The sequence below is a fragment of the Xiphophorus hellerii genome, chromosome 7, assembly GCF_003331165.1.
Source record: "Xiphophorus hellerii strain 12219 chromosome 7, Xiphophorus_hellerii-4.1, whole genome shotgun sequence".
Classification (NCBI taxonomy): domain Eukaryota; kingdom Metazoa; phylum Chordata; class Actinopteri; order Cyprinodontiformes; family Poeciliidae; genus Xiphophorus; species Xiphophorus hellerii.
This window is the reverse complement of record NC_045678.1, coordinates 3,148,038-3,173,358: the sequence shown is the minus strand read 5'-3', so window position 1 is coordinate 3,173,358 and position 25,321 is coordinate 3,148,038. Positions and strand designations below refer to the sequence as shown.

Genomic DNA, 25,321 nt, shown 5'->3' with positions numbered 1-25,321 from the left:
TTTTGTTACATAGAGCCTGAAGCCACTTTCAGGTAAAGTGTGTTCACAGAAAAGCAAGCTGATAGAAAAAACCGAAGTCATCGCATGAAGGTTAAAAGTGCGATTTTAACTTTTATTCTGAAACTAACTGGAGGTATTTGAAAACGGAAATGATATCAACTCTTCTTTAGCAAGTTGGATGTCATGCAGCAGGTTCTGGACTACCAGAGGACAAAATAGTTCCTTCTTACTGAGACAAGTAAATGCATTATCGTAATAGAACAACCCCATGAATTAATATCTTAAGTTTAGCAGTTGACACCAGTGATCTGAACTTTGAGGTAGAGACACTACTGTCTGCTGCAGTATTTAAAGTTTCAGTTTTGTCTGACTTAAATTGACTAGATTCTTACTCAGTTAAAGGGGTGGTGTTATGTATTTTAACCACATAAGTGAAACTTTATAGCACAATCAGTTATAAAAATGCTTGAGAGAGAGACAGAGATATGACATAATAGTCTTTGCAGTTTGCATTGAAATTGGGCTTCTGTCTCTTTAAGAAGCTCCTATTCTGTCTGACACCCCCTTTCAACACGTCATCGTGACAATGCTCCTCCTTCATGCTGTTTACATTGGTTAGGACTGTTGAACTCAGTAGATTTGCAGTTCCACCAGGTGTTTGCTAATTGCTGCTGCTGCTAGTTTGAAGGAGCTGCCTGAGCAAAGCAGACCTTTGTGAGGCCACGCCTTATGAATCCCTCCTAAACTTCAATAAGCTTCGACTCCCAGTCCTTTTGGGACTGCTGTTTTTCCCCTCTACCAGACTTTTCCCCTCCAACTAGGGAGATAATGTACTCAGATGCAGCACTGCAAGCCAACTTTTTCAGCAGCGACCAAATTTCTGTATTAAAAATAGTTTTTGAATGGTAGGATGATGCGAAACTTACCTCTTATATTTTACATTTGCTCACATTTTATTTCTTTACTGAAATAAGTTGGCTTCTGAATGATTTAAATTAACCTATAAAGGAAGCACTAAAATCAAATGTAATATGGACACTGATTTATTAAATAGAACATAAACAACCATGTCTACTCAACAGAAATGACCTGATGACCACTTTCAGGAACACAGGCGCCACCTACTGGCTGCTTCCTGCACGTGTTACTACAGGACCAGATACAGTTTCACATTCACACTGTCACAGAACATATCAGGGTCATGTTTACACTAACAAGGGTCAGCATGTCAGTAAACATTCAGACTCAACAGGCCTGTTAGGCACTCAGAGTGAAAACGTAACAAAACGCTCGTAGTCTGTAAGAAAACTGCTTTAATTCGGATCGATGATGACAGACATGTATATTACAAAAACATATGAAGAATTAACAGAAAAAAAAAATTACTACAAAATAAAAATCAAGACATGGACATTGAAGGCCTGCTCTCTCTGGTCCACAAAGGAATGGTTCTGTTTGTTTCAGCCTGCAGGACTACAGCTACTCAACAAGTGCAACTAGGGGGGGAGGGGAGGTTCATGAAGTAGAAGAATCGGAACATTCTGGAGACAAAAAGTAATGATTTTCTCCACATGCAACAATGCACACAGATTCAGGACTCTGCGTTTCTCTGCAGACACGTGAGGCTGAAACAAACCAAACCCTCCCTAATGGTGAACTCTCTGTTAGTGATTCCCTCTGAGCAGGTTACATGATGCGTTCAGGTGCCAGTGTGGAATACGAAGAAGGGCTTCGGCAGCTCTCAGTCCACTGAGCCGTCAAACCAAGTGAAGTTCCGGAGGAATCGTGGTCAGTCCAGCTCAAGTCTGATGATTCAGTCTGTACAGGGTCGGCAGGCCCGGCTCAGAACCCCATGCCGCCTCCCATTCCTCCCATTCCCCCCATGCCGCCCATGCCTGCTGGCATCTCCTTCTCCTCCTTGGGGATCTCCGTAACGACGGCCTCGGCGGTGGAAAGTAGAGACGCGACTCCGGCGGCGTCCATCAGCGCCGTCCTTACCACCTGCAGGAGGAAGAGAAGGACAGGTTACAGCTTATTTGTTGTCTGCAGGACAACACTGCCCCCCTGTGGCAGACTTTGAAACTGCAGCTGGATTTTTAGCAATTTTCTGAAGCCAGGATTTTAATTTTTGTTTTTTCACTAAGGGTGTCAAATCTAAATGGGCTGAATACAATGCCATATTGTCACTTACCTAAAATAATAGCCTAAGTAATTTTTTGCCAAAAGTGATCATTTTGATTAAATTAAATTATCTTTAGGCAATAAAAAGGGGACAATTTTTTGTTGCAAAAAAAAAAAAATCACTATGGCAGAAAATTACTTAGACTATTATTTTAGGAAGGTGATGATATGCAAGCCACATTCTTCAGATTTTTGCTAAAATGTTTCTATGCACCATTTCCCTTACACTTCACAGTTCTGCACTGCTTTGTGTTGGTCTAGCAGCCCAAACCAGCAGCTCTTCAAAACTGAGCAGTGATTTGAAATACAAAAAACATATACAACTAGTTTCAAGCTTTAGTCAGGGTAGAAATCCCACAGCAAAATACAAACTGTGCAATATTTTTTGTTTTTGGTTCCCAGTAAAATACAACTACAAGAAAATGTGTTTGTTCCATTTTTCTAAGTCTGGTATTTTTTTTGTAACCAAACAAGCTTACAAAAACAGATAAAAATGAGCTTCTTTACATTGATCACGAGACAAACCAATTATTTTAGATTTATTATCTATGAGAAAAACAGGCCCTGCCACAAATTGTCATATATCCTCTGTGAGGCGGGATCTTGGAGACTGCAGATTGTAGGAGGAGCTGCATCTTGAAGGCGGGGCTAGGTCCCACCAACTGTTTTGCGCAGCTGAATGGTTCCCATGGACATTAAAGGACTTCTCCAACATGCATGAAAGAATCCCAGCAACACTCCAGGTATGTTTGTGATGAGGGACTAACATTATAACAGGATGGAAAGATCAATAAAGTTGATTTTACATGATACTGTCCCTTTAATGACTCAAACACTAAGTGGGTGCGCTGAGCTTCATCTTCAGTCTGTCCTGTACCTTTGTGGGGTCGATGATGCCCTTCTCCACCATGTTGACGTACTCTCCCTGCATGGCGTCATAGCCCATGTCTGACGCTCCCTGCAGGATCTTCTCCACCACCAGGGAGCCCTCCACACCAGCGTTCTTAGCGATGGTCATGGCAGGAATACGGAGCGCCCGCCTGATGATGTCCACACCTGAGACAGAACGACAGAGAGCATGAGGCAGAGCTCACGTGTCGACTAGAGGAGATGGAGCTAAGAGGATGCGTTCTACTCACCGATCTTCTGGTCATTGTTGGCGGTTTTCAGGGTGTCCAGCGCCGGGATGCATCGCAGCAGAGCGCAGCCTCCGCCGAGAACGATGCCCTCCTCCACGGCGGCCCGGGTGGCGTTCAGAGCATCCGTCACGCGGTCCTTCTTCTCGTTCACTTCGATGTCGCTGGTTCCCCCCACCTGGCAATCCACGGAGGAGTCACATGTTTGTTCCCCAAATCCCTTAACAACTGACAAAGCGCGAGCGTTTACCTTGAGAACGGCCACCCCGTCAGACAGCTTGGCCAGCCTCTCATTGAGCTTCTCCTTCTCGTAGTCGCTGGTGGTGTTCTCCAGCTGCTCGGCGATCTCTGCCGCTCGCTTCTCGATGTCGGCGGGGCTGCCTCCGCCCTTCAGAACCAGGGTGTCGTCTTTGGTGATCTGCACCTCACCCACTCTGCCGAAGTCGTGAGCCTGGATGTCCTCCAGAGCCAGACCCAGAGCTTCATCACCAAACACCTGCAGACACACATCCAGTCAGGGATCGACTAGAGACGCACCGATGCACAGTTAATATCCGGATCGGTCCTGATATGGGAAAAAATTCTAGATCTATGAGTGACAATGTGCCCACTCGATAAGGGCAGATCTAGTCAGTCTAACTCTATGCTTTGAGTTTCGCTAGTCTTTATTATTTACCTATTTGGAATTCCTAATTGCACTTTCTGAATCATTTGAAGGTTTGTTGCAGTTTATTTTTACATATTTGACCAAGATAGTCAACCTATTGTTTTATCAGTTTCTTTATTATTTATTTTACATTGGCTGTTCTACTCCTAACTGCACTGACTGAAAAATTTAAAGTTGTGCTGTTTTTACATGTTTGACCAAACTTGTGAAGCTGTGGGTATATTTAAGTTGCTGTTCTGATCATTATAATTCAGTACATTTATGCCTGTTTAAAAAACGTTTTAAGTCAATTCAGCTGATTTTCTGTATCTAATCGGTATCGGCTGATGATTAACCTCAAATATCAGCATGTGGAAGTAGAGGTGGTTGATATGGACATGCAATATTATTGTGCTATTTTGCAATACTATTTTGATAATAATACAAATGACAAACTATTTATTACTACTTTTTTAGGTTGCTGTATGGCTGACAGCATGACAATATTCATATTGCCACAAAAATTCACAGCTGAATTTTTGTGGAACGGGAATCTTCAGGATGTCACATATGGAAAGTAGTGTGATTTAAGCTTTTTTTTTGTTGTTAAATTAACCTATTTATTGATGCTCTTCTGGAACTGTGGCGAAAATAGTAAAAACAACATTTTAGTTTTTTATTTAAGAGCATTAATTTAATTACAACTGGAAGGCAATTTTCCAACAGGAAGGTGAGAGCCGAAATGAAACGAACCGTCCCGCCGGTGGCGATGGCCATGTCCTTCAGCTGGTTCTTCCTGTTGTCTCCAAAACCTGGAGCTTTGACAGCGACCACCTGAAGACCGACCTTCAGCCTGCAAGTTCAATCAACGGTTATTTAGGCGTTGTCCAAAAACTTTTTTTGTTTCTGTGTTGAGGGGACAAACTTGACGAGACGTGCCTGTTGAGAACCAGGGTGCTCAGAGCTTCTCCGTCCACATCCTCAGCTACAATCACCAGAGGTTTGCGGTGCTGGTTGGCGATTTCCAGAGCCGGTACGATGCTCTGGACGCTGGAGATCTTCTTCTCACTGAGCAGCAGGTAGGCGTCCTGGAACTCACACTTCTGGCCTGGGAGCAAAACAAGATGGATGGCGATTGATCTAAATATGACCAAACCATGACCATAGATGGGGTTGGTCAGATGAGTGACGTTACCTTTAGCGGTGTTGATGAAGTAAGGAGAGATGTAACCACGGTCAAACTTCATTCCCTCAATGATCTCCAGCTCGTCCTGCAAAGTCTTCCCATCCTGTTACAAACAAAAACACTAACTTATTATTGTTTTAAATCCCCCAATTTTAATAGCTTTGTTTAATGTACAATATGTAAGATGAAGAATAAGTAATTGAGCCAATAGGAATAGTAAATATTCACTATGTTGAAACAATCCAAACAAATTGTGTTGAGGTAAATGATCTTCCTGCTCAAATTAAATGCCGATACAAAATAAAATCTCAAATGTTTTCTGGCATTTGGCCAAGAGAAATATTTTTTGTAATTCGCTAGACAAGAAAATTTGGTCTTATTTAACTTCAGATGGTGTCAAAAAAAAGTTGGTCTGTATGAAAATATCTGGTTTCAACTGGAAATAATGTTTCCAAATCTAAGGCATTAGAATGTCATGAAATTTCTCATTGCTCTCATGAAGCAGAAATCTGCTGCTGTCAAAGTTCATATGATTATGATGTTTTCATGCACTATTTCACCTTTGAGACTCTTATTTTGAAGTAAAACAGGAACAACAAACACCGACCTTTACTGTGATGACTCCCTTGCGGCCAACTCTCTTCATGGCATTGGAAATTATGTTACCGATTTCCACGTCTCCATTGGCTGAGATGGTAGCGACCTAAAACGACATCACAGCATGTAAATTTCATTGTCCTGACACTTGGGGGCAGCACTAAGCAAACCTAGCGTTTTTCCGTACCTGTGCGATCTCCTCTGGGGTTGTAACAGGCTTCGAGAGCTTCTTCAGCTCGTTGATGACCGTCTCCACGGCCAACATGACCCCACGCCGTATCTCCACGGGGTTGGCGCCCTTGCTGATGTTGTCGAAGCCCTCCTTGGCGATGGCCCGCGCCAGCACCGTGGCTGTGGTGGTGCCGTCGCCGGCCTCCTCGTTGGTGTTGTTGGCCACATCTTGGACCAGCTTGGCCCCAATGTTCTTGTACTTGTCCTTCAGGTCGATGCTTTTGGCCACCGTCACGCCATCCTTGGTGACCTTTGGACTGCCCCAACTCTGCTCGATGATGACAGTACGACCCTGAAGATCACAAAGACGATACTTGAGCTCTCCAACAGTGTCAGTCATTAGACGAGTCAGTTAGCAGGGGAAGTTAGCGAAGTGCGATACCTTTGGCCCCATGGTGACGGCCACAGCGTCAGCCAGCAGGTCCACCCCCTGCAGCATGAGGGCGCGTGCGTCCGCCCCAAACTTCACCTCCTTGGCGTATGCTCGTGTGAGGTGAGGAGCCAGGGCCCGGCACACAGGCCTCACCTGTTTCATGACGGTAGGTAGACGAAACATTTCTGAGGAAAAAAAAATTAAATTTATAAAATGGTCAATACATGAGCCTGAGCCTTGTTCAGTCAAACATGGAGTTCCACAAGGCTCTGTTTTGGATCTGCTGCTTTATCTCCTGCCACTTTGCCAAGTATTACATTCTATTCAGAAACCTGCTAAGCCCAGTGGTAGGGGCAATAGGGCAGTCCACCAGCAGCAAAACGGGTTTTTGTGTTAAATGAAAAAATGTGTCAATTTGTTTTTCCTATCACTGTTACTGGTATATAGAAAAACCCCATTTAAAATAAACAATGCCTATACTGGTGGGGAGGGGCAAATAAGCCCTGGTGGCCCCAACGCTTATGACACTGAGGGAAAACCTGATTTTGGAATCAATTTCCACTGCTATGCAGATGATTTACAACTACATATGTCTATGTTTTTTGATAACGGGTCTAACTTGTCCAAACTTTAGGTATGCCTATCCGCCCTTAGGAACTGGTTTACTGAGAATTTCTTCTTGTTTAACTCTGCAAAGGTAGAAATGGCATCATCTATTTGATAATGTTCCCTTGCCTCTTGAAAACTGCCATTTTGTGTTTTATTTGATCAGACCCCTCACAGAAATATTAAGGCGATGACTTTTTTCCATCTCCAAAGAATTGCTAAGGTTACATCTGTCCTGTTAGTGTTCATTTAGGAGCAGAAACTTGCTGATTTCAATCCATCAACATGGTGGGGATGAACACCACCCCCTAGTGACAATAAATGGAAGGACATCAAACTGGTAAATACATAATTAGGTTACAAAAGCACAAACAGGTGACCTAAAATATCCACCATCAAGCTTTTAATTTGTCAGCACAAAGACAGCCCCACTCTACTTGTCTGGACCGACCTAACCACTGGATGGGTAGGGAGGTCAGGATCGGAAATGTGAACCTTCAAGTTGATGATTCAACAACCTAGTTGCTCAAGATTCACATTGACAATGAATGAAAAATATGAAGTTTATCACAGCCTCACACTTAAGACATTGTAACTGTTTGATTAAATATATAAAAAACATGAACACATTTCAGGTTTGATAAAGTCTCTATCAAATTAATTATTTACACATCTACCCACATGCTTCACCGCATTTCTTCTTTTGTTAAAACTTAAGTTGCAGCTGAATTGTCCGGCCTTTAAAGAGCCACAGACCCTGATTATTTCAGCTTCTTGCCGCCATGACACCAACCAGGAGGCAGTAATCCACCCAGCTTATCAGCAGTAAATTCATTAAGTCTAGACCATTCAAAATTGGCTTTACACAGCCACTAGCAGGTAACCAAGCAAAATTACAAAATTACTTCTTCCAGGTAGGATTTGGGCAACTTTCAAGACTTTCCAGAATAAATTCAGAGAGCCAAACAATCAAACAGGTTTGAGAGTTCTGTTATCTTTTAAGTGAGAGAAGAACAACATCAATATTTCAACCAAGGACACCTTAGGCAGAAGGCCAGAGCATGAGATTGACCTTCTGACCTGACCACAAGATAACTAATTGTTGTTTTAGCCATCTGCTAAAGACAACTGGCAGCCACAAATATATTTGTGTTAGTCTAAACAGGTTTATTGTATAGTTTTCACTCTTACCTGTCAGAAAAAGGCCAGTATGAGAATTTTACAGTGTGGTAACTGTTAGTAGAAAGTATCAACCCAAAAAACATACAACGTACTACATGGTCCAAGTGCTTATATTTAAAACTAGAAATGTATATATATTGCTGCTAAATTGTAACATGTTGGTTATTACAATAAAAGATTTATTTCATTTTGCCATTTTGGCACACAGTCACTTCCCACACCAATACAGTTCATGAGTTTTGCAACAGGAAATAATTTCCAACAGTTGAATTTGATTTTTGTTGCAAGTGAGGGAAAAGCATAAGAAACTGTTCAGCCAGCTGGCCTGCTGTGTGCAGCAAGCGGTGGAGGTGACAGAAATAAGAATTATACCTCATACAATCTCAGAAAATCGTGAACAAATTTTCCTTGGTATCTTGTTTTGATAATGCCACAGAAAAAATATACAAACCCCAAGTACACTGTCATATTCTGCATATTGATACTACATAGTAGCTACATAGTGGCAGGAGTACTTTAGGATTTTATATATTCTTCCATTTCCAAAATCTGAATAATTCAGTTTTATCTGTAGTGAAAGGAAATAAAAGGATGAACGACTAGCACTAATAAAAAGACACAATTGAGCAAACAGTCCTATGTAAATAACCCAAGGAAATTATAAAATCAAACATTTTCCTGTACCTTTTAGTTTCACCTTCTTCCTTCACACTGCTAGAAAATTAAAACTTCATTTACTTTTTATTCTGGAACTTTTGTATAAATGTTACTAATATTTGAAAGATCCAGGATCGTGCATTCAAACGCCTGATTTTGTTTCACGATATGCCTTTTACTGAAACTTCAAAATCCAGCCAGCCAAAGGATCCCACGTGGGCTCCTGAGGCCGTACGTAACAAGGTCAAATGGTAAGAATTGTGAAGGCAGCACGTGCAATGCCTGTGTCTGCACGCTCACGCTCTTGTGGAAGAATTGGGCACAAACACGCTGTATCCTAGATGACATCAAAGTGACACCAAAGCAAACTGACCGTCTCATTTCATCGGGCACGAGACAACTATTATCACACTGAAACTGAACGGCGTTCCCGCGGACAGTTGGGAAGCTCTGTAAAATCCGTAGTGCCATTTTAACGTGCACGTCCTTGTTCTTCAGAGGAGGAGGAATTAGCGAAATGTGAGCTGTTCGGGTTAAAACAGCGTCATCTACACGAGCCTAATTGAAGTCTGCTCTTAAAATATGCACACTCGAGCCGCCTGTGTTAACACACGTGACGTTTAAGCGCTTACCTGCGAGGTAAAAGCTTGTAAATGCAGCGAGGACACCACACGGAGCGGTAGGACTGGATGAGAGGACAGTCGTGTGGAGCTGTGAAGACAGGACTGCACATGGTCTACTGCATCCGGGTTATGTACCGGTCCGCCCCGTACTCAGTATACTTCAGAATATCTTACTTAAAATTAAATTATATTTGCTTGCTTTTACTAAGGTTACCTCCGGTCTAGCAAATGAAGAGATTAATTCCAGAAAATACTCGGATTTTTAAAGAATTATTTGATTATTTATGATATTTTAGTCCAATAACGCCACAGATATGCTCGTTCCCGGGCGAAAGGTTCCAGAAATTTCCTGCGTGCCATTGGAGGAGCAAACACAGGTCAAAGTTGACATTGTGCAATCTTGCGCGAGCTTCATATGAGAAACTTTTTTATAAATTAAGTTAAAATAATTTAAAATCATTAATGCGCATTTTAATTTAAAAATATTATAAAATTTCACAACAAAATAGTTTTTTAAAAATCATCCCCGGGTGTACTAGAACCTTCTGTGAGCCACGTCAAGTTCAGTGAGGTAGTGCGCATGCGCCTTCTGGAGATTTCCTCACGTGGAGGGAGTAAAGGAGTCTCATTTCCACGCTAGTTGACTGCAGCGCTGCTCCAGACAGACTCTCTCACAAAAAAATGGTAAGAAACAGCGTCTAGTAGTTGGAGATAGCTTCAGCTGGATGTTCAGGGTTTAGACAGAGAGACAGGGGACCGGTTATACCCTGTAAGGTTTTTATTTTATCTGCATCGAGGCGTCAGCTAGCGTTGTGTAAGCTAATTTTCATTCACAAGGTCACGCTGCTGAGGAGAACAGTGTGTGGGGGGGCTCAACCGCACATTTACCTTATATTTCCGTGAATAGGTTTAAGAAAGAAATAACAGCAAGAAAAAAAACGGGATTATTGAATATATGCAGCTGCTATAAGACCTAATAATTTTTAGTAATTGAAATAGCTTTTTCTCTACGCAAACTCTATCCAGTTTAATACATTTGCATGTGGAGTTGTAGGGATCGAACCCGCGACCTTCGGGTTGGTGAAACTTCACTGCAGCAGACAAAAACTCTCCGGAACTGATCCCGAAAGCTGTGTAGTAGGCGTCCAGCACAACTGTGGCTCTTACTATCATGTTTCGTCACTTCAAAGTGATGTAGTGAGCCTAGTCTCATTTCATCGGAAGAATGTGTACGAAAAATCTTATTTAAAAGAGGTAATTCTATCCTAGATGCTGACTTATTGTCTACTATTGTTAAATAAATAAAAGTAAATGGTGGATGTCTGGCATGGACTGGTTTTGATGATATGGGAATATTTTGTAAAAATGGCATGATATAATACCTTGATGTAAAGAATGTTTTCAAAGATTTAAAACAAAAAATAGTCTGATTGCTTTTGTTATAAATCAAAAAACTTCAAAAAATATACTGAACAGCCAGAGAAAATTCCAGTCACTCCAGCACTCTTCCTGGCATTTCAGAAAAAAGTTGAAGCCATAGGAATGGTCTCTGTGGAATTCCTACATTAAGAGCACTTGATTATTTTACTGCAAAGTTCTAAATTTCAAACTTAACGAGTAAGTAACCATCAGTTAGCTTACAGATACTTTGGGATAAATAAATGCTCAGTCCTGATTTTTGTAAAACTAAAAGTAAGTTGTGACACATTCCTGGTTAAATTAGTTAACATATAAATATGTTGACGTGGTTCCTACGTGTCTTAAGTGGAAGTTATCGTCATTAATTTCCTTTTCGTAGCTAATATTTTCTGATCACTTTCCAGCTCTAACAGCTATTTCTGAAATGATATAGAAAGTTTATTCTTTTCATATATTTTTTGATGGGATGTCACTGAGTTGATGCGGCTGATAAAAAGAAGGCAGTCCAACCAGCCGGAGAGGCTTGAGGCATTGAAGCTTTCAGAAACCGTGTTGGGTTTTCAGGTGTTTTATCAGTGAGTCGAGCCGTCCTCGTCCTGCCAGGTTTCAGGGTCGACTGATCAGAGAGAGAGAGAGCGAAGCTGCCCCTCCTCCTCCCAGTAAGCATGCTGGGACCAGAAGCCTTGACACATGGTCACTGATACATCTGCTGTTATCCTAAGCTCAGCAGCCACTATTGGAATCCTCCCTTAAGGCATTTCCTAAAATCTCACCAAATGTAATAAAGCTGACTTGAGTTGCCTGCAAACTGATTCATTGACCTAAACTTGATCATCTCTAGTGTTAAGTGTAACTGATAGTAGTTGTTTTAATAGAAACTAGGTCGCAATCTTAATTATTGCTGGCTTTTTGATCATTGATGTCAACTGAAATCACCTGTCTGGTTTCTATGACGGCATATTAGGGACATTTTAGAGAACAAAAATAAAAAAAGTACTTTTTTTTTATTCTCAAAATTTTCTAGAAAAAACAAGGATATTTCTGAGTTGGAAATTTGCTAGAAAAACCTGACCTTCTCTAGAAAACGTTTGACTTGGAAATTTTTCTGTTTGAATAAATGATGTTATAGATTTACAGTTAAAAACTAATTCCCGTCCATATGATCCATGGTTGACCTGGAGCTCACCGTTTCTTACAGGCCTTCAGGAAGTTCCTCCCCCTGTTTGACCGGGTTCTGGTGGAGCGTCTCACAGCGGAGACGGTAACCAAGGGAGGCATCATGCTGCCAGAGAAGTCCCAGGGCAAAGTACTGCAGGCCACGGTGGTGGCAGTCGGCCCAGGCTCTGTTAACCAGGTGATCTATTGTTTCCTTCATTTCCCCCATAGTTTTGATTTCTACTCTACGTTTCACACAGCTTGCTGTCTGATGCAGTACCTGTTGTACCTTAATCATGTAACTTTTGTGTTGTTCTTAGGTAGATTGAAATCATCACGCTGTATTCTGCAGGCTGCCTTGGTCCACAGATTCAGATTTTTACACCTTCCTGAGAGTAGTGAGTAGTTAGGCCCACAAAGTGAGGTAGAAAAGACGGATGGAGTAGTGGACCCAGTATGTGGCTATATATTAGCCACATACTAATACCTAAAATCCAAAATACTTAAGATTCCTTCTAGAAACGATTAGAACGACCTATTTTAATGGCCCTCACACCAAATATATTTTGATACGTAATAAAACGTACCGTACAAACAATCTTAGCTCTGCATCAGAAGCTAATATCTACAGTCTTCTTGTAGCTGATTAGAGCCAAGTAAAAGAAATGGCACTCCTGGATTGGCTTCTTGACAAACGCCAGCCAGTAGTGTGTGAAGCAGCATCTCTGTTAGGTATTTGAACTTCCCAAGCTGAGTTTTCCCTCGGATATCTTAGATATGCTCTACGGGAAAAAAAATTACTAAAAGGGGGATTTTGCACAAGTATTTTGGATTTACATTCCACAGAAACATTTGTGAATACTGAACTCTGAATAGGTGGTGGTCCACAGTATGCCAGTTTGGTTTCTTCCTATGTTGTCATCTGTAGACCCTTTAGAAATGCAGTTAGCTTCATGCAGAGACCCTAGGGTTAAAAAAGGTTTCACCTAAAGACACAGACAGTGCAGTCTGCAAGTGTTTTATTTTGTTGGGCTCAACATGAAGTTTTGGACTTTTTCAGCCATATTTCATACTTCGGACTCTCCTTATTTTCTCTGCTTCTAATAGTAAATCATCACACAATAGCAAATGATAATCTTGACTGTCTGTACTTTTATCCTAATAACATAAATACATGGCAGACCTCATGCCTACATCTTTGCCATCTCTGTGATGCAAAGCGTTTGTAACTTTTTACAGAACATTTGTATTGATGTCAGAGGTACAATGCAATTCGGCCATTTTGTTTCGATAGATTTTCGGAGATGAATCTGGGATGATGTCCAGCAACAACCATCATGATAAAACAAACTGGTTAGTTGAGGAGTTGGGCTGGGATTTTTGTAACATTCTATCTTTTTCTTTTTTTCTGTCTTCAGAAAGGCCATGTGCTGCCTGTTAGCGTGAAGGTTGGAGAGAAGGTCCTGCTACCGGAATACGGAGGAACGAAAGTAGTTCTAGAGGAAAAGGTGAAGCACCGTTTCAGTCACAGCAGAGGCTTTGTGCTCTTCTGGGTTTAACTTGTCATATTTTGCTCCCATAGGACTATTTCCTGTTCCGCGACGGAGACATTCTCGGCAAATACGTCGACTAGGTTCTGTTTGTTAGTTTGTGTGAAGTCCATCATCGCTGCAGAAGAGAATTAATTTCATTCATGTCTGTTTTTCTTTTTTATGTCCCGTAAATTGTAAATAATTCTAATTGCATTTTGTTACAATAATAAAGTCACTCAACTGTTAATTTCTTGTATTATTTTCATGAGGGTGTGATGGGGGTTTTCCACACATTTCTAAAGGTTTCAAGTTGAACGCACATTCAAACGTAGATGTAAATTAATTTTTTCTGTCTGAAAGTCTATGGAGGCGTAAGTAATATTTCTGGAATAAACTTGGCTTTATGTAAACTGGAAATATTGTGGCAGATAACATCCACAACTCCCCACTTTTCTATTAACAGTGAACATTAATTATGGATTTTTTTTTCCTCCTGTTGCTGCGATTTCACTGAGGTAATGAAACCTTTCTACAGAACTTTGCAGGCATATTGAAACCCTTGAACCTTTTTGCATCTTATGACACAAAACCTAGATGTTAAATGTATTATGATTTTATGTTTTGGACCAACAAAAAATAGGACTTGATGGTGAAGTGGAAGGAATTGATACTGTGCCTACAAAGACCATTCACCCTCTTCAGTGTTTTACTTGTTAATTGCTTTTATGAATCAATCGTGATCAAAATTTGGTATTTCTGATAGAGATTTTACAAAAATCCCTTTAATGTCATTGAAGATGGATTTCTACAAAGTTTCATTTAATAATATTTAACATCTAATCCCTCATTCAGAACATGCATGAGGCGACAGTGGAGAGGAAAAACTCAAACTCCTTTAACAGGAAGAAACCAGCAGAACCTTACGCATTAGAGGCCATCAACAATGGTTAGGTGGGGCTAAACTATGGTTTTGTTTTTCTGCAACATTATCACTAGTTTCTCAGCAACATAGAAGGCTGACATATCAGCACACATGTCCTAAAACGGTGGGTTTTATTTCGCAGATTAATTGAAATAAATACGTTTTTTACAGCTTTATTGAGACACATGAGTCGAACGTTTTTCAGTCAGTGTCTGATGAAAATGTTCTCCGCAGATGGTTTGAAATTCCCCGATTTTTCTTTTAGCACCATAATAGCTTAAAGCATTACAAAACAGAGGCCCATTATGTAGAACATTTTATTTAAAACCCACCGTTTTACGGCTTGCATGGTTAAGAAACGTGATAATGTTACGAATATCTTTAAAAGTTTCCTCTTCAGTCATATTTCAGTCCGTTTTCTCATTAATATGCGAGAGTTTAGAGCGATGCGCGCTCCCGCGACAGGGCATGCGCCTCTCCGCTGTAATAAATAGGTTGGGGGCCACTGATTTAAAGAATGCAGGTAGCAGATTGTGTTAATTATTTTTAAACCCAAACTGCAAAGGATGCATACGGAAGAGGATTAGGGCCACCGAAAAAAAAGAAAAAGAATTCTGACTCCGTAGTACGCAAGTGGTGATCATTTTCTGAATAATTTAATGTATGTTCTGAAAAGTCCTTTGACACTATGGCAAGCCGTTTTAACATAAATTCTGTTGTACCACCCTTACATTCCAGATATCTCAAATTGTTTTATGACTAGACGTTTTAGCGATTTAAGATATCTCTAAATATATTTTTGACTAGTCAAAATACCTATTTGAGATACGTATCTCTAATTACATTCTGACTAGTCGAAATGACGTCAGATTTACCATTGAGTTGTATGGAGACTTCAATTCAAGATATCTACAATGAATTACTGACTATCTGAAATACGCATTTAAGATATCTACAATTAAATTATGACTAGTCATAAAGTAAATTCAAGATATCTCAATTTTAGTTTTGACTAGTCATAATTCTAATTAAAGATATCTCAAATGACACCATAATTCAAGATATCTTGATATACTGTTGAGGCGCGATTGTCTGTGCTGCAGCTCAAGTAAGTAACTAAGCCAGAACATCCATTGATGCCACGATGGACCACAAAGCCCCACCTTGGGCCAAAAGAAAGTCGATCTGCTCTCTTACAGCTAATATGAATAGCTGGTCTACCTCGACCACCTAAAATAGAATCATATTCAAATGCCTTAGCATAATGTTTACTTTATACATCTGTTTTTCTCTATCTGTCTATCCTCTACAGGTGTCCTTGTCTCTCCTAAGAGTGACACTATGCACTTCACACAATGTATACATTTATTTTGATATACATAATTTCCTATTGCAAATGCATGAACACAAAGCTTTAAACTTTTATAGAGGCTGGAAAGCAACTTAAAGTGTGAATCAGACATGAACCGGGGCTGCGCTTTTATTTTCAGAGGAGCTAAAGGAGGGAGCTGTAGTTCCGTGTAGCAGGTCAAAATCAAGAGCTGGCTGGTTTTACTATCGTTTCCGAAGCGGCAGATAGCTTCACCACAGTATAAAAACTACAGCTGGTTATTACCTGAACTGGCCCGGGCTGCGGAATATTAATATTAATATAATAAAATCGCGCTCTCCGCATATCCCATTCTGAAGAACTCTTTCTATATTGTAGCAATTTCTTACAATTTTGTCCAAAACTGCCAGCGCCATTGAATGTTCAGGCAATTGTTTGGACAGCTCAGCACAGCCAAAGAGGGGCTTACATGCAATTTCTTACTTCAGATATCTAAAATTGTAATTCTGACTAGTCATAATTACGTTCGAGATATCTTAAATTATAATTACGGACGTGTATGACCCTTCCGATGACGAATCCGGTGACGTTATTTGAGATATCTTGAAATATATATTTGAAATAGATATTTGCGATTTTCACTCCATAGAATTTTGACTAGTCAAAATGTAATTGAAGATATCTTGAATTATTATTATTCCTAGTCAGAATGTAAATACAGATATCTTAAATTACCATTCCGGATAGTCAAAATGTAGTTTTGTCTAGTCAAAATCCAATTTTAGATATCTGGAATGTAATTACGGATAGTCAGACGAAACCGAATTTATCTTAAAACGGCTTGCCATATTGACACAGGACTTTGAAGAAGACTGGAAATAGACTATAAGGTCTGTAGTTTCTTATTTTAGGGCAAGTTTTGTGGAGGCATTTTTCCAGTGTTCGTGTTGCACGTTTTCCACAGATAATTTAAGATATACTGTATTCTATTATTATCATCTTTACACTTAATAAATCCATTCACTTTTGCGCTCAGTTTTTAAATCTGGAGTTCCATCTCGGCCGCCCTTGAGTGAATAGCTTCCGCTTTCCTCGCGACAACGTCGCTTATGACGAACATCCGGGTATTCTGTCGAGATGGTCATGGCGGAGGGAGCTGCAGTTCTCAGGAGGAATCGGCCTGGAACCAAGGCTAAGGTTGGTTTCAGCTCCGGTGGAACTACATAGACCCCACACGACGGGCTGAGTTATCTCCGGACATCCATGCAGTTTCTTCCCGCCTCTTTCCATCGACAGCTCGGTCCAAGACATCGACTCAAAGGGGCTTGTCATCGGAATGCACAGCTAGCTGTAGTTAGCTTTTTACACCGTCTAATTGCTGGGATGAAGGGCTCTCTAAACTAGTTCCTATTTTGCTTCTTTTGTCTTGAATTTGAATTTAGAGTCACCGCTTTATGTAACTAGTGATGTTTTGCGTCAAAGGACGTCTATAGCCAGTCTCCTAAAAACACAACCGTGACTTTCATTTTTACCTTTACAGGAAGTAGTCACGACCTTGTTTACGTTGTCAGGTAAACTAGCAAGGCAGCTTCAAGGAAGAGTGAGAACTCACCCGGCGACCTTTGGTCAAAACGTATTCTGCCGGCAAATGATATTTATCAGACACTTAGCTCTAGTGGCTAGCGTAGGCGAACTAGCGCTGTGATTTAGTAACTTGTGCCACAATGCTAGCTGTTAGCGCTGAGATTTTTCCTCCTTTCTCTTACAGGATTTCTACAACTGGCCGGATGAATCGTTTGAGGAGATGGACAGTACGCTAGCTGTTCAACAGGTGTGTAGCTATTGATGTGTTATCCTGAATATAAACTGTTACTGAGTAATGCAATGATATGGAGTTCAGAACAGTGTGTACTACATGAAACCTCTCAATGATTCATGAATAAAAATCATACAAGCATAGGCTCATGGTAACACAAATAAAGTAAAATACAAATAAACTTCAGAACTATTCCATCAAAGTGTTTAGATTTTGTGCTGAATGTACATGCTTACCTTCTGTTCTGTCCTTATCTTGGTTCAAAACAAACCCATTAGTTTTCTGAGCGTGGTTAAATCTAGAATGCTTGGATTCTTGTCTTAAGTGGTGAGACTCCAGCTAGTCTAAGTAGCAGAGTTAAACAAACACAACAAGGACTGACTTCTTTGATCCACGTTCCCTTTTTTGCTACTATGTTTGTTGTCTTTTTATTTTCAGTACATCCAGCAGAACATAAGGTCCGACTGCTCCAACATTGACAAAATCCTGGAGCCTCCTGAGGGTCAGGATGAAGGCGTCTGGAAGTATGAGCACCTCAGGTAAACAAAACGTCTGCTTTAGCCTCATGCTTAGTCGTTGTTTTGTTTAGACTGGTGTCTAAGTCTGTCCTTTTAGTGAGTTATCGTGTGATTAAAGTCACACAATAACTCACACGATGACAATTATATATGGTTATACAATTTTTGATTTAAATAAAATAGAGAAAAGAATTCAAAAGTGTTTCTGACTTTTGTTTCTTAAAAACCAGTAAATATAATGAATTGGCTTTTCAGCTACCGGGGGAAAAAATCTAGGTTTTGTTGAAAAAGTTTCTTCTTGCTTCCATCAAAGCAACTCGGTTGTATTTTCTTAATGCTTTCCCACCTTTTCACCTCTTTACCTTCTGTGTCATGAAGGTATAAAAAAATCTAAATGCATGGTAGTTAAATTATTTGCTATCAGTTATTGTAGAAAAAGCAATCACTTTCCAGTATAGTGAATGTTCTGTTTTTATATTTTGAGAGTAAAACTGAAGCAGAAATGTCCAAACATTTACAGTTTTTTTTCCCCCTTTGTGTTCTGATTTGATCCTCTTGCAGGCAGTTCTGTCTGGAACTTAACGGACTTGCTGTAAAACTGCAGGTGAGTTTTCCAGATTTAGTTTCTGTACATGTAAAGTCTGACCTTAAAAGCTTAGATTTATTTTTAAATACCCGTCGGTTTGCTTTTTCTGCACAGTTTTTAAAGATTTAATTTCAGGCTCATTGTGTGGAACAGTTTGTTAGACTTGTTGTTTTTATTTTCTTGCTGCTTCATTTCGTCAGGAGGAACTGTGAACCTTTTAATCAGTCCTAATGAGTGAACACTAACAGGCTGAAGACTTTCCTCAGCCATTCAACACGAGTTCAAAGATGATCACTGCTGTTATTTTATGCCAGAAAGACCAAATAAATGTTTTCCGCTGTGAAACATCTGTCCTCACATGTGCTGCTGGTGTTTTTGCCTGCAGAGTGAGTGCCACCCTGACACCTGCACCCAGATGACAGCCACAGAGCAGTGGATCTTCTTATGTGCCGCCCACAAGACGCCCAAAGAGGTGAGTCCTAGCGAATTATTCGTTACATGGAGAAGTTGCTCTCATTGATGGTGTGTGTTCTGCTTGTGTGTTGCCGCCATCGCAGTGCCCTGCCATTGACTACACCAGGCACACGCTGGACGGAGCTGCCTGTCTTCTCAATAGCAACAAATATTTTCCCAGCAGGTCAGTCACCCCTTCTGTTTACATATTGATATCTATAAAGGTGTTGTGTATTAAGGCCAGCTACATTACAGAAAATTCAAAAAAAATGTTGAGCATTTGTTCTGGTCGTCTTTTGCTTCATGCTCAATCCAGAAAAACTCAACCTTTGTTTTCATTTGAACAAAGTACAGGGTTAAAAATGGAAATACAAGTAGTGTTTGTGGTGAAGTTTTCAGTGTCAGATTTAAACTACTGCTATAAAAGACACATTTGTTTTGAGGCTTTTTACCCTACCTAAATATCAGTAGGTACGGTGGGTCTATGTAAAAATGACTCCCCACTCAGCTCCTTCAGACTAGCCAGCAGCAATTAGCAAACACCTGCTGGACCTGCTCATCTGCTGAGCTCATTATAGGAGCTGCTTCTCACTGCAACACTGGTAAAAATGTTGTTAAAGGGTTAACTTAGGATCCATGTTGTGATGACTTCCTGAAGGTGGAGTTTCAAAAAGAGCAGGAGTTTCTTAGAGAGACAGAGGCCAAATTTAAAGGCGTTAAATTACAAAGTCGAATTTCTCTTAAGTCATATTTGATATATGCAGCATTTATATAACAACTGAAGGTAACATAGTTACTTAGTTGTGCTACAAAATGACACAATGTGGCTGGAAAACACACAGTACTGCCCCTTTAAGCCTGTTTTCACACTTTTTCTACAGCAGCTCTAGGAGATTTCAGAAGAAAGCTTCCTGTTAGGGGTGCAGCAATAAGTCAACCCAGACTTACTGCTTCACCCCAATATTGACGTTTCAGACAAAGAAATTGGTGCTGGTCAAAATTAGTATTGGCAGGTGAGGATGTGTACAAACTGGTGATGGGCCAGAAAACTGCAATCAGAGCAGCGCTACTTCCTGTAAAGTGGAGAAATGTTTCCTAGCATTTCACCAGTCAAGAGCTTTTCCTCAGGTCATTATAAACATTGTTAGTTTTTCAGCCTCTGTCCTAAAGGGGAAATATTCATAGGAAATGTTTTAGTGTAAAATATTGTACTAATAAAAATCTTTTTCTTTTTTGGGAAAAAAGTGTAAAAGTGCATTGAAAATTTGCTAAAAAAACCCCCAGTTGTTTTGACTACTGGAAGTGTGAGAAAGGAGTTACTATACAGTGTGGTTTTGTGAAGCACATGGAGGTTCTCTGCTGGGTTGAGAGTTTTCTTCAAGTTTCGTCTTCCTTCTCGTCGTGTCCGCTTTGTGCTGCAGGGTGAGCATCAAGGAGTCATCAGTGGCCAAGCTGGGCTCCGTCTGTCGCCGCATCTATAGGATATTCTCTCATGCCTACTTCCATCATCGTCAGATATTCGACAAGTATGAGGTGAGTGTTAATGACTGAGCTGCTCTTGGTTACTTATTTATACAGTTGCTTTTTATACTCAAGGTCTGCAAGTCCTCCAAGTGCCCCCACCTGGTTTCATTTGTCAGTATGATGCATCTCATAAAGGTGGAACAGCTGATCTTAGTTCAGGTCATATAACATGACCAATAAGATCATCTGGTAACCATTTATTACTGAGTGCATTGTTTTGTTTTTCTCAGTGGTTGCACTTCAGACAGGACTGGCTGATTGTGATCAGATCTAATACTAACTCAGACTAATAATCCCCATCTGAACGGATTGCCACTGATTAGGATTAGCAGTTTAAAGTCTCTGCTTTTATCCCAACACATTTTGGTTCCTGTCCAATCAAGTCATGGGTTGTGTGTTAGAAAGGACACACCACTGTTACCATGGAGAGAAGATAAGATCTCAGCCGGAAACTAATGTAGAATGTAGACATCCTGAGCATGTTTACACTAAGACGATGTAGACTTTTCTCAGAATAAACTTTGAAAAACTTTATTTTCACCCAAAAGATTATTGAAATATCGTCAACTAATTTACTAATCGATTAATTATTAAGTGGAGTATATAGACTCAAAAAGGGTAATTTGCTGAAAGGACAACTTATTCAGAGCAGTGATCAAGTCAAACTGTACAAAAATATTTACATTTTGCACTTAAAATAGTAAAACACAAAAACCAACCCTTTGTCTATAAACATGTTCTATGGAAGACTCTTCAAGTGGAAGTTTTAGCTTCACTTGGTTCAAATTCTGTAAGAAAATATACACTAAATCTCCCATTAACCACTATTTGATAATAGTTATTAATGCAAAAATTAATCAATCTACAAATGAGCAGACATTCACTAAAGGAATGCTGTTACATTTTAGGCAACACAATGCTTATTTTCTTATTTAAAAGGGGGCTAAATTATTTATTTGCATATTTTAATGTATTTCAAATATTGTTTTGAAAAAAGGCTTAAATGAAAATCTGAAGAATTTGCCATGTTCTAATCCAATTGTCGGAACAATCGATGGAATAGATACAGTACAGACCAAAAGTTTGGACACACCTTTTAATTCAATGAGTTTCCTTTATTTTCATGACTATTGACATTGTAGATTCACACTGAAGGCATCAAAACTATGAATAACACATGTGGAAATATGCACTAAACAAAAAAGTGTAAAACAACTGAAAATAGCCCTTATATTCTAGTTTCTTCAAAGCAGCAACCTTTTGCTGTGATTACTGCTTTGCACACACTCTGCATTTTCTTGATGAGCTTCAAGAGGTAGTCACCTGAAATGGTTTTCACTTCATAGGTCAACCTGCCCTGTCAGGTTAATAAGTGGGATTTCTTGCCTTATAAATAATCATGAAAATAAAGAAAACCCATTGAATTAGAAGGTGTGTCCAAACTTTTGGTCTGTACCGTAACTAAGATAGTCATTAGTGTCCACCCTGTAATCAATTGACCATAATGTTGGTCACCCAACTGACCTAAAGCAAGAAAAATCTAGCCTGACTTTCTGAAATTGCTGCGCTCTTTAAAACAAAGCAATTGTGTGTTTGTGTTTGTGCGCGCGCAGAACGAGACGTTCCTGTGTCACCGGTTCACACGCTTCGTGATGAAGTACAACCTGATGTCCAAGGACAACCTGATAGTGCCCATCCTGGAGGAGGAAGTCCAGAACACCTCGTCAGCTGGCGAAAGCGAGGCCTAACGCCACCGCCGCCGCGCACAGCTCTATATCTATACAGTACAGAGGAGGCGCACTCATTCTGCATAAATATATCTGAATATATGTATAGACACACTACAGTGTATGGAGACACTGTCCACGTCCCCCCGTTCCTCCCTCACTCTTCTGTCTGTATCTGAGGAAGTAAAGCTAGCAGGAGCGGGGCTCGGCAGCCTGCAGGGTAACATCAACAAGGTCACTTTCTCCTCACGGTTCCCACCCACTTTGTCCATAGCAACGCCCTTTCTCCCCCCTATCACTATATCAGGTTCTCTTTTGACCTTTGACACAATATTTTTATGGGTTTTTGCAAAACATTGAACCATATTTGCGTTTTGTTTATCCCCCGGCAGCACAGTACTAGTCCTAAAGTTTAAACTCCTGATTTTAGCCACCTGATGCCTCCCACTGACCAGTGGCTTGCTGTGGACATGGTGGGTTTGCCTCAGTTATGACCCGCCCCCTTTCCTCTGTATATACACCCCACATCATGCTTCTCTTCACCTGTGTTGCTGACCTTCCTGCTTTGGGTCGGGGTTGTCCTAATGAAATGGAAATAAATAAAAACCTAGGTGTGATGCTTGTGTGGTAGTAACCGAACCTTCACCTTTAGCTCTGTCCTGTGATCTAGCAGTGAGATGTTCCTTCTCGTCGGACTCTGATCCTGCTTTATGACGCGCACCATGCGGCTAGTATTTGTTAGCGGGAGCAGCAGCAGCAGATTACCTGGCCTGTTCTAGCCAGGTTTGAATCGAGCGCCGTGCTGAAGGAGGGGGAGTATTGGCTACATGATGTGTCAGAGCACAACCCACTTCCTGCCTTCTTTAACCCTCTTCCTCATTAAGTTATTGTGTGGGAGGAGTCTCTTCAGTCCAACCCACTTGTTTGTTTTTTAAATGGACTAAAAATTTTGTTACTGTTGACATTTTCATGATGTCTGTTAATAAAAAAAGACCTATTATTCATACAGTTGTGTGGAGGCTGTTTACTGATGCACCACTGGATTCAGCAAACATCACAAGGATGTTAATGGACTGACCAAAAGGTTTCTGAATGTCCCTTTAAAATACTATTTTTGAGTCTCACTTTGCTGTAAACCTGGAGAGAAACGGCTTTAGTGAGAAGGAGACTTATCTACATTATGAAGTTAAATATCAGTTTGGCTAAAAAGAAAATGCTAAATTTCCTTGAGGGTAAAACTGGATTTTCCTTATGCTATGATGAAAGTAGTGTCATGTTTTCCAGCCACATTGTGCCATTTTATAGCACAATCATGTACCTACATTACTTTATTATAAAAATGTGGGCCACTGTCTCCTTAAGAACTCCTGTTCTTTCTGAAACTCAGCCTTCAGGAAATCACAACATGGCTCCTCTATTAACCCTTTAACAAGGTTTTTACCAGCGTTGCTCTGAGAAGTGGCTCCTATATTCTCAGGAACAGGGCAGTTCTACCAGGTGTTTACTAATTGCTGCTGGCTAGTCTTTTTCTTAGTTTACTTAGCTGTAAGCCTACAGAGCAGCAGCTTTAGTGAGATCTGCTACCATCAGAAGTAGAACATCAATTTGGCAAAAAAATAAAAATAAAAATCTAGATTCAGTTTACAAGCTTCCCTTCATGATAAAGTCTGTTTGATAGTCTTTTGATACCTTTTAATCTTTTTTGATGTTTTTCAATGAAAAATATTTGTGCTAGAATGAAAAAATGAAATGATCTTTTAATGACTCTTCCAGATCAGATGGTCAGCTGCTGTCCAGAAGGCTTCAGGGACATCCAGGATGTGCTGCTGCAGGTGTGTGCATGCAGAGAGCCGTTTAAACCTTTGACTCTGTGATGGAACAGGAACTAAGACATTTTTGTCCAAGAAAAGCCTCAGGGACAGACAGAAACTAGTGGAAGTGAAAGAGTGGACTGCTGCAGTTCTATCTGATCAGAGAACAGCTGGAAGCTACCATGACTCGTGTCTTGGTGACGGCGAAGAATCCTGATAAAATCATATGATGTATGAAAAAGCTTGCCTGTAAAAGCTCCTGCCTCCAACAGCAGGTGGGGAAGAGGCCAACACATTTAGAGAGAAGTGTGGGAGTTTGTCTCATGTTTTTTAATATATTATCTAATAAAAACCTTTGAAACTTGAGAAAAGTTTCTGTTCTCCAGTAAATAACAGAAACACGAAGAAAATGTAGAAAACACTTAGTTCACATTTTTCCCAGATGGTGACCAACACCGCGCATGTAGTTGGACTTCTCAATACTCCCACCTGCTGACCACAGTGGTCACTGAAAATTAGATGATAAGAATTAAAGATGAAACGCGTGTATGAACACTTGTTGATAGGTGGAATTATGGATAATCTTTGATTATAAGAAGAGTACACAAGCTGAGCGGCCATTTTCTGCATATACTTTTCCCAATGGTTTTCTCAAAATAATGAGTTGTCCTTCAAATCCATACATTGGTGACAAGCTTAGAAGAATGAAATCAGGTTTTAACACACACCCGTCATCTTGTGATATGATCCAGATTAACTTATCGTGAGAAAACCATGGGAAAAAAAAAAAAACACACGCTGAAAACGTCCTCTTTCAACTGCCGTAAGAAGAGTGCACATGTACATTACACAAGAAAAGCATCAACAGCGACAGAAATGAATGTAGAAGTTCCTAAAAAAAAAAAAAGGAAGAGCTGGGACACTACTGACATCTGGAGTCCAGATGGTGACGTTATTGGTTCTTCCCATTAGTCCATTTTACTCGTCATCTCTCCAAAAAAAAAAACAGCTTAAAGCGAATCGCAAAAGTATTCACACCTTCTGAAACTTAAAAAAAATTGTTTTGTCATGTTATGACTACAAACCTTGTAGTAATGCAATAATACAAGG

The 25,321-nt window shown here is 40.2% G+C and overlaps 2 protein-coding genes across 4 annotated transcripts; one reads left to right on the top strand and one right to left on the bottom strand.

Annotated features, from left to right (window-relative positions):
- Positions 1 to 1,027: 1,027 nt before the first annotated feature.
- On the bottom strand, positions 1,028 to 9,554 carry hspd1 (heat shock 60 protein 1). Its single transcript, XM_032566668.1, has 11 exons — positions 9,428 to 9,554; positions 6,360 to 6,535; positions 5,934 to 6,269; positions 5,757 to 5,852; positions 5,159 to 5,252; positions 4,903 to 5,071; positions 4,717 to 4,816; positions 3,568 to 3,813; positions 3,321 to 3,495; positions 3,059 to 3,237; positions 1,028 to 2,001 (listed from the first exon to the last, which is right to left on the bottom strand). Exons 2-11 carry the CDS (start codon positions 6,531 to 6,533, stop codon positions 1,843 to 1,845), a joined length of 1,728 nt encoding a protein of 575 aa, XP_032422559.1. The 5' UTR covers positions 6,534 to 6,535; positions 9,428 to 9,554; the 3' UTR covers positions 1,028 to 1,842.
- A 415-nt stretch (positions 9,555 to 9,969) lies between these two features.
- Positions 9,970 to 23,406, top strand: LOC116722522 (MOB-like protein phocein). 3 transcript variants are annotated; one of them, XM_032566673.1, is made up of 9 exons: positions 9,970 to 10,102; positions 12,036 to 12,191; positions 17,545 to 17,607; positions 18,031 to 18,131; positions 18,672 to 18,714; positions 19,082 to 19,168; positions 19,254 to 19,333; positions 20,571 to 20,682; positions 22,287 to 23,406. In XM_032566673.1, the coding sequence occupies exons 1-9, from the start codon at positions 10,100 to 10,102 to the stop codon at positions 22,419 to 22,421; spliced, it is 780 nt and encodes a 259-aa protein (XP_032422564.1). In that variant the 5' UTR covers positions 9,970 to 10,099; the 3' UTR covers positions 22,422 to 23,406. The 3 variants fall into 3 exon arrangements, with proteins under 3 accessions (XP_032422564.1, XP_032422562.1, XP_032422561.1); XM_032566670.1 differs by lacking the exons at positions 9,970 to 10,102; positions 12,036 to 12,191 and adding an exon at positions 16,845 to 16,973; XM_032566671.1 differs by lacking the exons at positions 17,545 to 17,607; positions 18,031 to 18,131; positions 18,672 to 18,714; ... (2 more) ...; positions 20,571 to 20,682; positions 22,287 to 23,406 and adding exons at positions 13,411 to 13,500; positions 13,575 to 13,771 and having other exon boundaries at positions 9,971 to 10,102.
- Positions 23,407 to 25,321: the final 1,915 nt, after the last annotated feature.

Bases quoted from the DNA above. Each gene is read 5' to 3' on its own strand.
- hspd1 (XM_032566668.1), bottom strand. From the start codon at position 6,533: ATGTTTCGTCTACCTACCGTCATGAAACAGGTGAGGCCTGTGTGCCGG. The intron at 5,072-5,158 runs GTAACGTCACTC...TTTTGCTCCCAG, and splicing joins CTTCATCAACACCGCTAAAG to GCCAGAAGTGTGAGTTCCAG. The intron at 4,817-4,902 runs GCACGTCTCGTC...TTGAACTTGCAG, and splicing joins AGCACCCTGGTTCTCAACAG to GCTGAAGGTCGGTCTTCAGG.
- LOC116722522 (XM_032566673.1), top strand. The intron at 17,608-18,030 runs GTGTGTAGCTAT...TTTTATTTTCAG, and splicing joins GTACGCTAGCTGTTCAACAG to TACATCCAGCAGAACATAAG. The intron at 18,715-19,081 runs GTGAGTTTTCCA...TTTTGCCTGCAG, and splicing joins GACTTGCTGTAAAACTGCAG to AGTGAGTGCCACCCTGACAC.